This window comes from Hermetia illucens, chromosome 5 (genome assembly GCF_905115235.1).
Source record: "Hermetia illucens chromosome 5, iHerIll2.2.curated.20191125, whole genome shotgun sequence".
NCBI lineage: Eukaryota > Metazoa > Arthropoda > Insecta > Diptera > Stratiomyidae > Hermetia > Hermetia illucens.
Genome location: NC_051853.1, coordinates 42,426,914 through 42,441,605, shown reverse-complemented (window position 1 = coordinate 42,441,605; position 14,692 = coordinate 42,426,914). Strand labels below are relative to the sequence as shown.

Here is a 14,692-nt window from a genome sequence, read left to right as displayed (position 1 = left end):
TTGAAACGGTGGAGTTGCTCACAGTAGAGGACCGAATTGAGGGTCTGGCCATAGTTGAGCAGCTCATAGTGGATGACTCCCTTCCAATCCCACCAAACACACAGCAAAATCTTCCTGGCCCTCAATCCGAGCTTGGCGATGGTTTGGGCCGGGTCGCCGCGCTTCGACCACGATTTTTTTCCATCAACTCGTGTGGTACCCAAAAATCTCAGCTTTTTTTGGAATGCAATCTTCTGCAAATGGTTCCAAACGGTTTTATGGCCCTTACCCAGTTCGTGGCCAATCGAGCGAATGCTCACATGCCGGTCTACTTGGATGGTTTCGACGATTTTGTCGGTTTCTACGACGTTTAGCCTACCAGTACGGGATGTATCTTCGACATCCACAACACTAGAACGAAATCGATCGAACCAACGCTGTGCTGTGCGAATCGGCGAATCGTTACAGTATCGGACCCATAAACTTCACAGATTTTTTTGGCTGCTTTCGTTGAATTTTTACCTCTCAGGTAGTAAAAATATAAAATATGATGAATTTCTTGCTTGGTGGACTCTATCTTTGACGCGCTATAACTTGAGACTGAAATGTATAATCATAAAATTGTCAAAGAGACACCTGTAACCCAGATTGTCGTCTTCAAATCGCCGTATAGTATGACCCGATGCGATAAGTACAACACAAGATATGTAGAAGTGTCGCCATCTATTGACAAAATACGACATTACTTTTCCCAAACTTAATATAAATGAAGCGATTACCACCTGTCGCTACTTTCCGTCACAATGCTCCCAAGGCAGAGGTGAGGCAGCGTCTGATGAGTTGCCTCCGCCCTGGACGAAACCGTCAGTCAAGATTTTTTTATGCAAATACATATAATATAAAAAACGTCCGTGTTATTCTAGTGCTTTTTTGTGATTTTTCCTTTTTACATCTTTTGATATATGTTCAAGGATAACGGTGTAAAATATAACGTGGATATCTACTTTACTTAATTCTATAAGCATATTTCAAAGCGCGCGCCAAACGGTTCCGATACAATATAATCAGTAATAGAGACTTTCTTTCAAAACGCGCTTTTTTAATGCGCGGGGTAACAGGAAAATCCATTCAACCGATTCAATTAAAATTTTTTAAATAATTAACGCACCTACAATGAGACAAAAATATTCCATTTTGGAAAATTGTTTCTTTTACGCGTTTAACAATAGAATAACCCCGTAATATAAACTATATAATAATAATACTCATTAAAAAATAAACAATACAGATATTTATCCAACAATCTATATTTATTTTCTAATATAAAGCACTGAAGTGGTAAATAAACAAAATAATTGTCACCTTTGCAGAAATGGGTAGAATTTATGCACACACCTAAGTTAATGCCCCATTACCTCTATATCTACAATAGTTGATAACAACAAAGAATAAAAATAAGATTTTGGCTCAACAGTCCATGGAGAGGATCTGTGACTTTCAAAATTCAAGGGCTTCATTCACTTTACGATATACCCCGGTACATGTTCAGAAATTTGACCCATTCTTTATTATAAATTCTATATTATTTGTGATTAAGGTCAATTTGTTAATGATATATTTTCGGTGGACACTTGTAAAATATATCAGTTTACTTGTGGTCAAGACGAGGAATATATCTTCTTTCTCTGATTCCTTGCTTCCGACAAAATTACACTTGAATGTTGTACGATTTGCATTTTATTCCCTTAAAAATTACTATCCTTAATCGTCTGTTTAAATTGCAAAAAAAGTGTAAAATGTTTGCATGAAAGGCTTTCTGCTTAAAAAGCTTCGTACAATTCCTACACAAACAACACAACAAACACACATGAGCGAAAGTTTTGTGAATTCTTTGGTTTCTATAAATTTTGTGGAAATTCAACACTAACATCTTTAAAATTGACTTTCCTAATATACTTTCTCCATTATAGGAACTAAACTGCGATCCTTGTAAAAATCCATTCATCTCTCAAATCACAAAAGAAAATCAAAAAAAAAGTTCGTAAAGTCTACATTTTGTATATTGTTGTTTCTGTTGTCTGTGTCACATATCTTTGTGCATTTAGTTTCATAAACATCGACTAGAATAGAGTCCCTGAATGTAAACGCCTTTTGCCCCTTGGCTTATCTCTTAATTGTACGGGGTCGTTACCGATCTGTATACTGAAAGGTACTGCATTAATTTTTTAAAGTTTCTTAATCTCAGAAAAGATTTGCCTATTTCCACACTTCAGAGCCCAGCAATGTTGTCCTGATTAATTACTGGTGCCCACCACACTAATTTGTTTAAATGCATCTGAATACTAACCAAATTAACTACATCTAAGCGAGCAACGAGCGTACAAAATGATGGGAAGCATGGGTAATATTCAGCACAAATTTCAACATTCCAAAGGACGTCACAAATAGTAATCTGAGATTAAGATACAAGGATGTGCTACATTTTATCGCTAAAGTGCTCCGTTTAGACCCTTCCTTACTAATTGCATTATATTCACTTTTTTTCAAATTTGCAGCTCCTGAAAGAGCAAAGAAATATTGCGATTTACCAAAGCTTAACAAGTTGTGAACACATTTATTAATGCATAGTTTACACCGCTAATAACATTTTTCAGCATGGATTTCAGATATAATACCAAGAGGATAAGATAATTTGTCAGTTCCCAGATATACTCATAACCATAGAATAAGTAAATTTGAACTGCAATTGTTGTTGTGTGTATCTTAGCAAAGTTGGTTTATTTACTATAATAAAAATAATCATATCAATGTAAACAGGGATTCAGATATCTCTGAACCGAAAAAAAAACAACACTGAAGTGATTTTGAATAATTCTAGTATTAATATCTATTAACATCCTTGAGTTGTTTTCCATTTGACGTTGTGTATCTTATGATTGTTCTGTTCCCTTTAGTTGTGTTCGCTGATTGTTTTCTATTGACTACTATCTATTCTTACATTTATGTAATACAAGGAAATAACTAAAATGTTTTTTGTATTTTTTTCCGATATTTGCAGTACGCCTTTCCCGCCTCAACCAGCGTAAATAAAGTGTATGTGAACATCTCTCTTCTCAGAATAAATACAAAAATATACAAAAGAGAAATGAGCATAATATAAAATCTAGACAAATAATTCCAAAATTTTATAGAAAAAACGAAAGACAGTACGTACTTTTATTGATATATATTCTATCTTCTTCTATTGTTAGTAGTTTAGAAGTGGTGTGAGACGTAATATTGGGTGACTTTGGCTGTTCAACTATTTATTTAGCTTTATTTGATCCTTTTTGATCTTTCGCTGTAAATATGGTAGATCGCTTCTTATATTTCCTTAATTTCTTTTTACTAAAGCAGATTTTTTATTTCTTTACTAATAAAATCGACACCATTTTCAGTCGAAGCCAAAAAAGACAAGGAGGATTCGATTGGAATTTGTTTTGCCTGGCATTATATTTGGCTTTTAGTTTCAGCTGCAAAGTAACTTTCCTCATTTTTTAAGATTGTAAAATAAATAAATCTTTTTTGGGGTGCAAATAGTTGGGCAAATATTTCCGTTGGTGGTATGGATTCCAAATATTTTGTCGGTGGTATTATAATCGATGGCGAAACAGTCTGAATTTAACCTAGGTCTTGAAATTCGATAAAGCGCTTTATTTCTTGTCCATAACGATACATTGGATAATATGCTCGGCATTGGATTCGTCCGGAATTGTCATCCTGATTTAATTCAAGTACTTATTCGCAGCTGATTCGACCGATGTCCAACATCGAGCTGCGATACATATCCGTCTACTACTAGCGGGATTCGAATCGGAGTCTTTCATTGCGACAGTCCTGGGAGTGCTCACGGGAATTGATCCTATTCGATTCAAATTAACAATTTTGATGTTTTTAAGGTTTTGTGTAAAGCAAAAAGTCGATTCACTGTCTATCTGTCACACGCATTTTTCTCCAAAACGGCTAAAGCGATCCGAACGAAATTTAGTGGACAGATGGGAACTATGAAATCCCACGCATACAGCGATCGACATAAATTTAGCTGCAGTTTAAGTGGGGCTCCCTATACATGCAAAGAAGGGATTGATTGATATAGTTGCGTAAGATGTCAATTGAAATTTAGAAATTTACTGAAAAACCCCCCTTAAATTCATCCTAAGACTACCATTTCGCATCAGCATAGAGGACTAAATTTTGCATACACATGCCAAATTTCATGGAAATCTGACTATTAACGCCAAAGTTATAGTAGCTCAAACTTAGCAATTTCGCGAGAATTCACATCATCCTAAGCCATACAAATAAGATGCTGACGTCATAATTAACGAGAATAATTGACATTCGAGTGAAATATTAAAATTCCTTTCCTGAAGAATCTACTTCTCCCCAACCCTGTTTTATATCTGATGTAGGTTCTTCGCATTTGTTAATAATATTAAACTCAGAGTGTGAAGCCTATGAGGTTGACTATTATCAGTACAGTACTCTCCATTAAATGATTCGCTTTCTAAAAAATAGAGGGCAATGGAATTTTTGGCTATGTGAGACGGAGCTGTCATGCACTTGGGATATTTAAATCGCTCAGTTCTGGCCAGTTTACTGCCATTAACAGAACTGAGTGATTTAAACATCTCGAGCTAATGCTATCAGCCAATGGAGAACTGCGTTATGCTCATAACATAGAGAAACACAAAACCTTTTATACCTGAAGCATCAAGGTTCCAGTTTCCCGGCTTGTTTCAAAAATAGTCTTTAAATCTTTGAAGGAAATGTAGCTGGATAATTGGTGTGTGAAAAAAATTCTCTGGGATAACAGTTTATACACAAAAGTGTACCTTTTGTGAACGGGACCAGGGCCTTATTGATTTAGATCCCCTGGAAGAAAGGATGAGATCAGTATGTTGGTGAAGTTATTTCAGCTATAAATTCTTGTATGACTCCATCTGATCATGAGTTTTAATGAGGGTAGTATTAAGTAGGCTACCTCAATCTTTTCTTTTCTTTATATTATCTTGGGGTAGTCATGCTATATGTACAATGTAGCGTAGTTTAATAAGTTTGCCGATCTTATTCCGAGCTCCAACGATCGCTGACTTGTGGCCAGTAGCGCTACTGTACTCTATATTACAGTCGTACAATCGAAAAACAATAGACTCCTCGCGTTAGAAAATGACTATATGTTTTTTATGCCAAAATAGTAGCTTCACCTGTCATATTACAATATCCGTTAAAAAAAAAAACGTAAATTGTATGGAATTTAACATCTATTTTAACGACAATATTTTAATGTAAAAGTATAAGTGAATCCTTCGCAATGATACTTGAGACCAAAGGACCCAATCCACCTTCCCAAACTAGACAGCATAGTGTAGCCTAAGCATTTGTCGATGGATATTGCAGTTGATCTACACGTAGGTCCGGTTCGATCTGAATGATCTAATTTTATTATCCTTTTTAGGTTATTGTGTAGCTCCGTATGTTGTATGTTGTTGAAAAAGCTAAATTGAATTGAATTGAACCTGAAATTATTAGAAACTTATGTGGATAATTCGCTTTCATCTAAAATTTTTAATGCTCTTAATTATTCTTTATCAAGCAGGGGAAATATCTGAGATGAAGCGTTCTTCGATTCTGAATTTATAGAGGTTTACTTTCACGGAAAGCAAAACTGAGGTCTTCTTAGCCTTACACCGGTTCAGTAGCGGGATCGGTTCGCTTAAATCGCATTCGCCATCTTTCTTCTGTCACGGACTTGGTTGAAGTCAAGAGGTTCACCCGATGGTTGGCTTTGGAAAATCCTCTTATAGGAGGTTTAGATCAATTTTAACTAACAAGTTGTTATCAGTGCGAATGTTATGACTATATTATCCAGCCCGATATGATCGTGGATGTCTTCATTTCGGACATTATCGCAGCGTGTTATGATATTGACCCCACACTACTTTTTCGTCTCCATTACCGCTAGACGGCGCCATTCAAGAGCCAAAGTGAAAAAGTCTCACTACTTGTCGGTTATTACTTATTAACAAACAAGGTCTGCAATATTCCTCTCAGATTTTTTGATTTTTTTCGAATTAGCACTACATAGCAGAGCCGAGCTATCAATGTTGGCAACTATGTTAGTTGTACCGTGACAATAGGTAGTAAAAAGATTTGGATGTAACGTATGTAACGCATAAGTCCGTTCGTTTGATTTTGATCGACAATTTCGGCATACGTTGATATTCCGGCCGTTTCATTTCGAGCGCGATGCAATTTGATGAGTTGTTGGTGATAACGATAGGCATCAACAGTTTCACCAGGTTTCAACAATTCGTAATAGATCTTTTAAACCTTACCCATTGCACGTAGACGCATGGAAACGGCTTGTTGAGATACACCTAATTGCTTGGCGAGCATTTTCTGCGTTTGAGTATCGTCCTCGTCCAAAAGAGCCTCCAATTCGAGGTCCTTAACTTTCCCGGGCCGATTTTCACGCTCCTTGTCGCTCAGATCGAAATCGTTATCTTTGAACCAACGGAAGCAGTTTCGGCACATTGTTTCCGATAGAGCATTGACGCCATAAGCTTCCACAAGCATTTGATGCAATTCAGCGGCTGATTTCTTCAAATTGAAGCAAAAAAGCAGAGCTTCCTGCAACTGTTTCTTTCCGGGAACAAAACTGCACATGATTATTGAAAAGAAAAGATATGTTTTTGCATGAAATTGCTGATGATATGCACTGACAATTGTTGCCAAATGTCGAACTAATAATAAAAAAAAAAATATGGCGCGCTCATAGCAGCTTGATACGCTCACTGACGCCATCTGTGAACAAACAGCGAATTTGAGTTTGTACACCTGGTATTCGCCTTCATTTTTTTTTTCGTATTAAGGGGGAGTCTGCTTAAGGAGGTCTCGAGAAGTCATTTTTTCTTGGCTTTTCTTATTTTTTTAAAAAAATTAATTGCGCTCAACAAATTTTTTTTGTGTGTTTTAACAGTAGTTATTCGCTAATCAGCTTTTCCTGATCCGGCAGTCCTTTATTGTTTGCTCTAATTTACGGTAGTATGAGCTCCCTTCCTGGATGAGGAGTGCCGCGTTTTTCTCCTTTCTATTCGTTGCGTATCCATCTAATCGCAAAAATTTTACATTGCCAGCCAATATGCAGATCCAATAATTACATTGTGTTTCAAAGTGCTGAATATCCTTCATTAAACAGTCCTGCAGCCATATAAGCTACGATTGAAATTATTTTTCTTTCTGAGTGCAGATATTTTAGAGTTATACGCCATACTGTCGAGCTGAAGTACTCATTTGAACTGAATATTATTGGAATTTTGGGTGTGAGCATCTAAGCATCTTGTTAAAAGTTCATCATTCGAAAGGTTTACATATTTTGGGCGGATGTATTTCTCAACTTCATCGATCAATCGAGCAAGATGCTTGAAAGATTTCAATACATTAGACGATTTGACTTGACGCCATTCGCACCAGCTATCGGCTCCTGCTGGACAATTTTCATGTCGAGGAGATTTATTTGTGGGACAGTAATAATCAAACATTGCCATTAAAGGTTTATCTATTGGACCGAATTCATATTTCTCCCTAATTGCCAAGCTATAATTGACAAACCCGACCCTTGAAACCCAAAGTAAAGACTCCTACAGATAGGTATATCGCGTTATCAAACTGTCTTTTGAAATAACACCACTTATAATACGGTGTTTTTTCAACGGACAATTTTATAGTGCGACATGACCTTCGCACGAACTTTGCCTAATGTCCTGAACGTCCACTATCTTTTCAAATACAGAATTCCAGCTAGACGTTTAAAGGGACCTGAGCGTAATGTAGTCCAACCATTATTATATGTATATTCTCAACTATATTAAGAATCAAATGACACGACGGAAGATGATCCTCTTTTTTATTGCTTCTGTGCCTTTCTATGTCAACTTGTACTTTTTTTGTGGAAGGTTTTAAGTTTGTTCTTCCGGAAAAGTACTTTTTTTCCAGAAAAAGTATCAGTTTCAAGTTAAAAATTTACTTATCGAATACCAAATGACTGTACAATCTTTAGAATGTCCGTTTTCTCCATTTGTAGCGGAACCTACAGTGCTAAGTAGGAAAAAGGAAAGTAGAATTAAAGTTAACATGGATCACATGGCCATTATTTCGCCCATGGATCCGTAAAATAAATTTACGAATGGAGTTCCGGGATCCTGTTCTAAGATTAAACCAAGTATCGAAAGTACATGGAAGTAGGACAAAAAGTCGTTGGCAATGGCACTTTCACCTTCTGCTAGACATCGTCAATGACCCCTTTATAGTCAGGCGACCATGATTTCCTAATTTTGTACAGGTAAAACCAAAAATACACGTGCTCACTGATGAGGTAAGTTGGGCAATAATTAACCTTGTTTTCAGCTGAATTATGGTCATGTATCTCTGATAAGTTGTGTGGTCCATCTATCCTTTGATTCGCTTTCGCAGGATTGCAGCTATGTGCTGAAAGTGTGACTTTTATGTCTTCTTAACCTTTTTTGAAAAATAGTATAAAGAATTGCTCTCCCGAGTCTGTTAAAAAATCGGTGTAACTCCTCCTATTATCGATACCCCTATATCCGAGAAAGTGTGGTATGCAGACACTACTTGCAAAGTTCTCCACTGCCCCACTCTGCTAGGCGTTTGCAGTTTAGTTGTTTACCGAGGGCATCAGCCATCAGCTATTGAAAAGGGTGAATTGAATCACCCTCATCAATAAACAACGCCCATTTGATATGAGACCTAGATTAGACTACTTCGGATTCGTCCGGGGCTAGGGCGTGTTTTGTCATCCATCTGCAGATTCGCAGTATCAGTGTTCCTAGGGTATACTGGACTTTTTGGACTAACTGTATCGTGATTAGTGCCACAACATCATCCACGTGTCCGATCAGCTATGATTCGCCGGTCGTTTCGAATTACAGTAAACCATTTCTTCAAACCGGCTTTGATACGATATCCATTCTTCATTGGCCATCCCAGGTCCCGGGTCTACTTGATCGCGGACCGGACCAGTTGGGAAGCAGCTAACTTTTACGATTCTGGTCTACGGACCCCTCAATCTGGGGCAAACATTCAAGTTTCCTTCTTGTAACTTACGTCGTACTCAAATTTTTCCCAACTGGTCCCCTCTCCCATCAAGTGGATGGCGGACTCTATTTGTCGGTTTTGTCCTTGGGGCAGAGATAAGTTAGCGTCTGTTAAGTTACCTGGAAGAAACCGGAAGTCATAAAAAGACAGAAAATGCTGAGTCCATATAGCAGAATGTGCTGATGAGTTTCTCAAACATCTTTCCCGCTGTGTCCAACATTCTGAGCTGGCAGTACGCTGACGTCAACTCAGGACTTCCTCTACTTTTAGCATAAGCCTGTCAATCTTCTAGCGGGAGGGAAGAACACTCCTAAACTATGCTTTGAAACTTCCTGTAGTGAGCACGATAGCAGCATACAAATTCGGGTTGTGTCATACGTAGGATTTTTAAAAGCCCTTTCTTTACTTTCATCGGTTTTAAGCAGAGTTTGGGTAGCGTTTAGCAGAAATTCATCAAATTTGCTTTGTGTAGAAAAAGTAGAATGAACTTTGCGGGAAATTGTGGTTAGTGTTGAAGTATACGACCACCAATTGACAACGACTAGGCATTGTGACGTATTATTAGGCCAAAAGCATAAAAACCACAACGCTTGTTGAGTTTAAATGTAGTCGTCCAGTTAACAACAACCGTTTTAAGCTCGTATCATATACAGTCTTTATTGTTGAAAAAACTTCCTAAGTCGACTGTAATACCCGTGCGGTTCCCTATCAAAATGTTGACCTTTTTGTGTGTGAAGTACTTTCTGTTGCTAAAGGGCCCCATTGAGTTCCTTCAATTCATAAATTAGAAAACTCTAATAAGAACAAATTCTCAGTCTAAATAATCCTGATCCTAATCCTGATGTAGCTATCCTACATGATTGTATTAGCAGTTTCTTATTGTATACTTTTGTGTTTATCGAGAAAACATCTCCATATTCCAATTAGTTGCTTTTTGTTTTTAACTGTTGTATCTAAACTCTCAAAACATAGCGACAATTTAAGCGACCGTATAAATATAACGCCATTCATTTGGACCAAGTCAACCCAGAATCATTCCACACTTTGAACATATTCATTGAGTAAAAGGGCTGATTTTGAATACCTGTCTGTCTTGTCAACAATGTTATATTACATCAGATTATACTTGCTATTTTATCAAACCGTTCTTTGGAAATGTAAGTCTAGTGCAACTTCCTTAGGCTTTCTGAACTGTAGACTAACGAGAGCTTAAATATCTTCATGGCTTCTACAAAATTGTGGCGGTATTTTGTGCTTTCTTAGTAATTTGTGCCACTTTCAATTTTCATCAATATACATGTTTTTCATTGGTGCTTGGTTCGTCATAAATCTGTAATAAATTTCATTGGCGTCATCATTGTGATCTTCATCGTCATCATAGTCAATTTTATATATATTCCAATTTGTTTTAGTATTTAAAGTTAATTATTTTGTTATTTTTCCTCTACAGCTTTGTAATTTAGTTTGGGTGTTGATTTACTTAGCTCTAAGTAATGCTAAGAAGTAAATAAATATGTTTTATTTTTTTTTAAATATTTTATTTGGGTTTTATTTGGTTGTTGGCCTACGCTAAAGTAATATAACTTGAAAATATTGAAATTATATGCTAAATTATATTTTTGGCGCTGGCTTTTCGGAAAGGTAGTCAATAATTGAGCTCACTTTTGTGTTAAAGAATAGTTTATTATTTACTCCAATGGCAATAAAAATGTTATAGAAATGTAATGAAAAAGAAGACCTTGCAGGTTGAAAAGAAATAATATCGGTTTTCAGCGAAATAGAAATCATAAAAACATGGAAAAAATTTCAGAAAATGCTGAATATATGAACGTTCGATGAAAAAGAAGGGCGGAATTGGAATTAGTACTAATTGTCATTTATATTAAAAATTAATGATAACATACGTTTGAATTCTGAAAGTGAAACTCGGCGGTTTTTATGCAAAAAAGAGAATTCATTGTAGTGAGCTCAAATATCGATACTTTGTATTCCTTGGTTTCTTTGCAGCCTTTTCACAACTATTTTCTAAAAAATCTTGAATCATATTTTACAGGCGGACGACAACGTCGAATGGGACACTTTACAAGGAATTACACGATTGGTCTTTGGCAATAAACCTGCCGAAATGGAACTGCATAATATTCACTACATTAGCTTCAGCTCAACGAATGTTGATGATAATTCTTGAAAGTTTCCATTTTTGTTTTTTTATTGCTTTTATTACGATGATTGTGTTGCAAAATTTTGAAAATATTCACGTGACCAGGTGTTTTCCAGTAGAGTGTTACTGAGCAACGTCTCATTGCATACTTAGTTTTAGATAAATATTGTCCGCATAAATGCGAAAGTTCATAAATAGATATGTCATTGGTATTTTGTCGCTTTCCTTGCTTGTAATCGCTGCCTATTTATTGAAAAAAAGTCAAGAAAACGAATAATTGCATGTTATGATATCATTTATTTTATTCTAAGTATTGAAGATTGTTTTAATTTAATGACTTTTTAGTTTTAAACTTTAAGAAATGATTTCTTTGTGTATTATCACATTTTGACCTTAAATATTAAATTCAAACTACTTCGGGCGAAAAATTAATCGAATCTAATTAGACTTGAGTTTCTAAAATCTCTATTAAATTTTAAATGCTGATAAATCTTGATTTGAAAAAACTTCTACTTATTCTAAAATATTATTAGCAGATAAGAGTTAACTAGTAAAAACAAAACACAAAACACATTCACTCACAAGTTTTCAAAAGTATTTCTAACCAGCACATGCATACACACAACATTAAACAAAATACACAACATTAATCTAGACGTCCAGTGTTTGATAATTCTCAGCCTACGATACTACTCGAGTAAAAATGATAAAAATCGATTTTGAAACACATAAACTAACACTACAAGTACGAATCATTAAATTTAACACTTACACGACAATTCAGTAGGATTACAAAAAAAAGTAAGCAAGGATTACACATACACATTTGTTTCACGCCCAAGTTGAAAGAAAAACAAAAAAATAATCCAAGATCTATTCTAACGGAAACATCTATTCATTTTCAACAAAACCAAGGAAAGGCGTATTTATATTGTTATTATAAACTTGAGATTTTTTCTAGGAATATGTCGGAAGAGAAATGAAAAAACAAACCCAAACGACATATTTATATCTTTTAGTTTCATACGACATGTGTATAACTTTTAGACTCATTAAGAATGTAAGTAAACCAACCAAGGGAAATTTTGGAAAATTGATAAAAAAAACCAGATATTATTATTTTCACAAAAAGCAAACACAAAAACAGAATGCATTATATTATTTTATTGACATAAAACATTTTTGATTTCATTAGCGGATAACTTTTTTTTCTTAATGAATGATAACAATATTATAATGAAATAAATGCTATTGAAGAAATTTTTAATTATTTATAAAAAAAACTGTACAATATAATTCTATTTACATTTAAAGAAAATGATGAAGAAGGAATATATATAGTAATATAAATAAACGGAGAGCGATGTTGAGTTGAAATTTGTAATTTTTCTCGGAAAATTCAAAAATGCGATATAATGAATATTAAAAAGGAAATATTATGTAAAAGAAAATAATAAAAAAAAAATACAAAACGAAAAAGAACTGAAAACATTGATGTTTTATTTGAAAATGCATATTATGTCCTTTATGTTTTCCGATAAGAAGTGGAAATTTCTGGGATGGCAAAATCGTACAAATTGACTTTGATTTTGGACTACAGGTAAGATCGAATTTTCAATATTTTCGAAATAATGAGGGATTTTTTAGGATTTTTTGTGTGGGAAGATCGAATTGGAATTAAACAAGGATGGACATTATATTAGTCCTATTTCAGGCAACTTTTCCCGATTATTTTGAATAATTTAAGCCAAAAATAACAGGTTTATGTTTCATTAGTCCGATGAAGGTCGTAACTAGAGTTCTACAACTGCGGGACGTGTCGCGACTAAAACTTTCATCTGAAACCAAGGAGGTTTTAATTTTACATTATTAACTTATTTTGTAAAAATGTAAAAAAAGCTAAAATTAAAAATTTTACATGTGTTCAAAAAATATATTTCAATTTCACCATTTTCAAGGTTTTGTTGAAAACAAAACCTTATTAAAATCGATTCACTCTGTCTGTTTGTCATACGCACTTTTCTCAGTAATGAATATACAGATTGACACGAAATTTGGTGGGAACTGTGACACCAAATGCAAGTGATGGTTTACATAGCTGTACATTGAACTCAAAGGGGTCCAATATACCGAAAAGAGGGGTGCACTATATACTATTTACATTTACATAGCCGTACAGGATTGATGTATATAGTGACTGCCCCCTGGGCGCTCGAGCCTGATTCTATACCCGATAATCGCTCGGTTCTACACTCACAAATCCTAAAGGAATGGGAATTTCACTTTGACATTTTTGCAGCGTATTCTGGGATAGTTAAGCTATCCATCTATATAATAAAAAAATCGATTCCGAAAACCTTATGTAGTTTTCCTCCTTAAAGTCTGTATTGATAAAAGCTTCTCCTAACATTGTCAGCAACGGCAAGAAAAATGGTTCCCGGTCTAGGCCTGCTTTCATAAAGGACTCCAAATACCGCGCCTTGAAGAGGACACTGCATCTCGTATTTACATCACGATTACGGATCATTTCAACCGCACCTATGTGCCATCGTTCGCGGTTACCTGAAAATTTTAGCTTACAAAATATTAAAATGGCGGAGTTGTAAAAGAAATTTCAAAAGTCGTATCTATTTTTGCGTGAAAATTAAGAATAAGAAATTTTTCACGAAAATACACAATCATGGTTCGGACCTAACACTGATGTGTAGAATAATGTGTAAAAATTTCAGGCGGATCGGTTCAAAAGAATTTGAGTTGTTTCCCGTTAATTGAAAAAATGTGGTTTCGAGAAAAACACGTTTCAAGTTTTCATTTTGTTGGCAGTTTAACATAGTGAGTACTATTATATTTGCTGTAACTCGGTAAATATTTTGTATTTTGGTCTAAAATGTGTGCCATATACTGCCAACATACTGCGCTTTCAATATATAAAAAATTTCTTGTAAACGTACAGGGTTCTCTATTCTTAATCAAGGGGGCCTCCTCCAATTTGATGGCTTGAGGCAGGGTGGGACCCTCAAAAACTGAGGCTCATTGCACACCTAAAGCAGAAGAAGCATCGATTAAGGATTTGATCCGTCGTGGATCTTCCCTTTCAATCGCGGTACGCGGGTCCGAATTATAGTAATTTAAAAGAAGTCTTTGGTTTCTAAGTCCACGTTTGTCCCCTTTTGTGCATAATAATATTAATTATGTAAGAGACCATTCCTTTGGTATGTTAGCGTTTTAAAGGCCTCAATCCTCTATAACTTTCCTTTATATAGAAAATGACAAGCGCAGAAAGTTATTGTTATCGAGTTAATTCAAATAGGTTTCATAGAAGCGGGGAGGGAGGATTGTACTTTGCACGCTTCATTAAAAATGTAAGCCATCCACAGTGAGTGTGTGAGACAAACT

General features: G+C 35.3%; 1 protein-coding gene across 8 annotated transcripts in view; it reads left to right on the top strand.

Annotated features, from left to right (window-relative positions):
• The window catches only part of LOC119657652 (tropomodulin), a 210,090-nt gene extending 197,305 nt beyond the window's left edge, over positions 1-12,785 (top strand). For 6 of the 8 annotated variants that reach the window (XM_038064665.1, XM_038064667.1, XM_038064670.1 and 3 more), the window contains one exon: positions 1,950-2,010. In XM_038064665.1, the coding sequence (XP_037920593.1) occupies positions 1,950-1,956 (7 nt within the window). In that variant the 3' untranslated portion in view covers positions 1,957-2,010. Of the gene's footprint in view, positions 1-1,949; positions 2,011-3,037; positions 3,186-11,188 lie in introns of those variants that run through there. The other 2 variants (XR_005250155.1, XM_038064674.1) reach the window with 2 other exon arrangements.
• Positions 12,786-14,692: the final 1,907 nt, after the last annotated feature.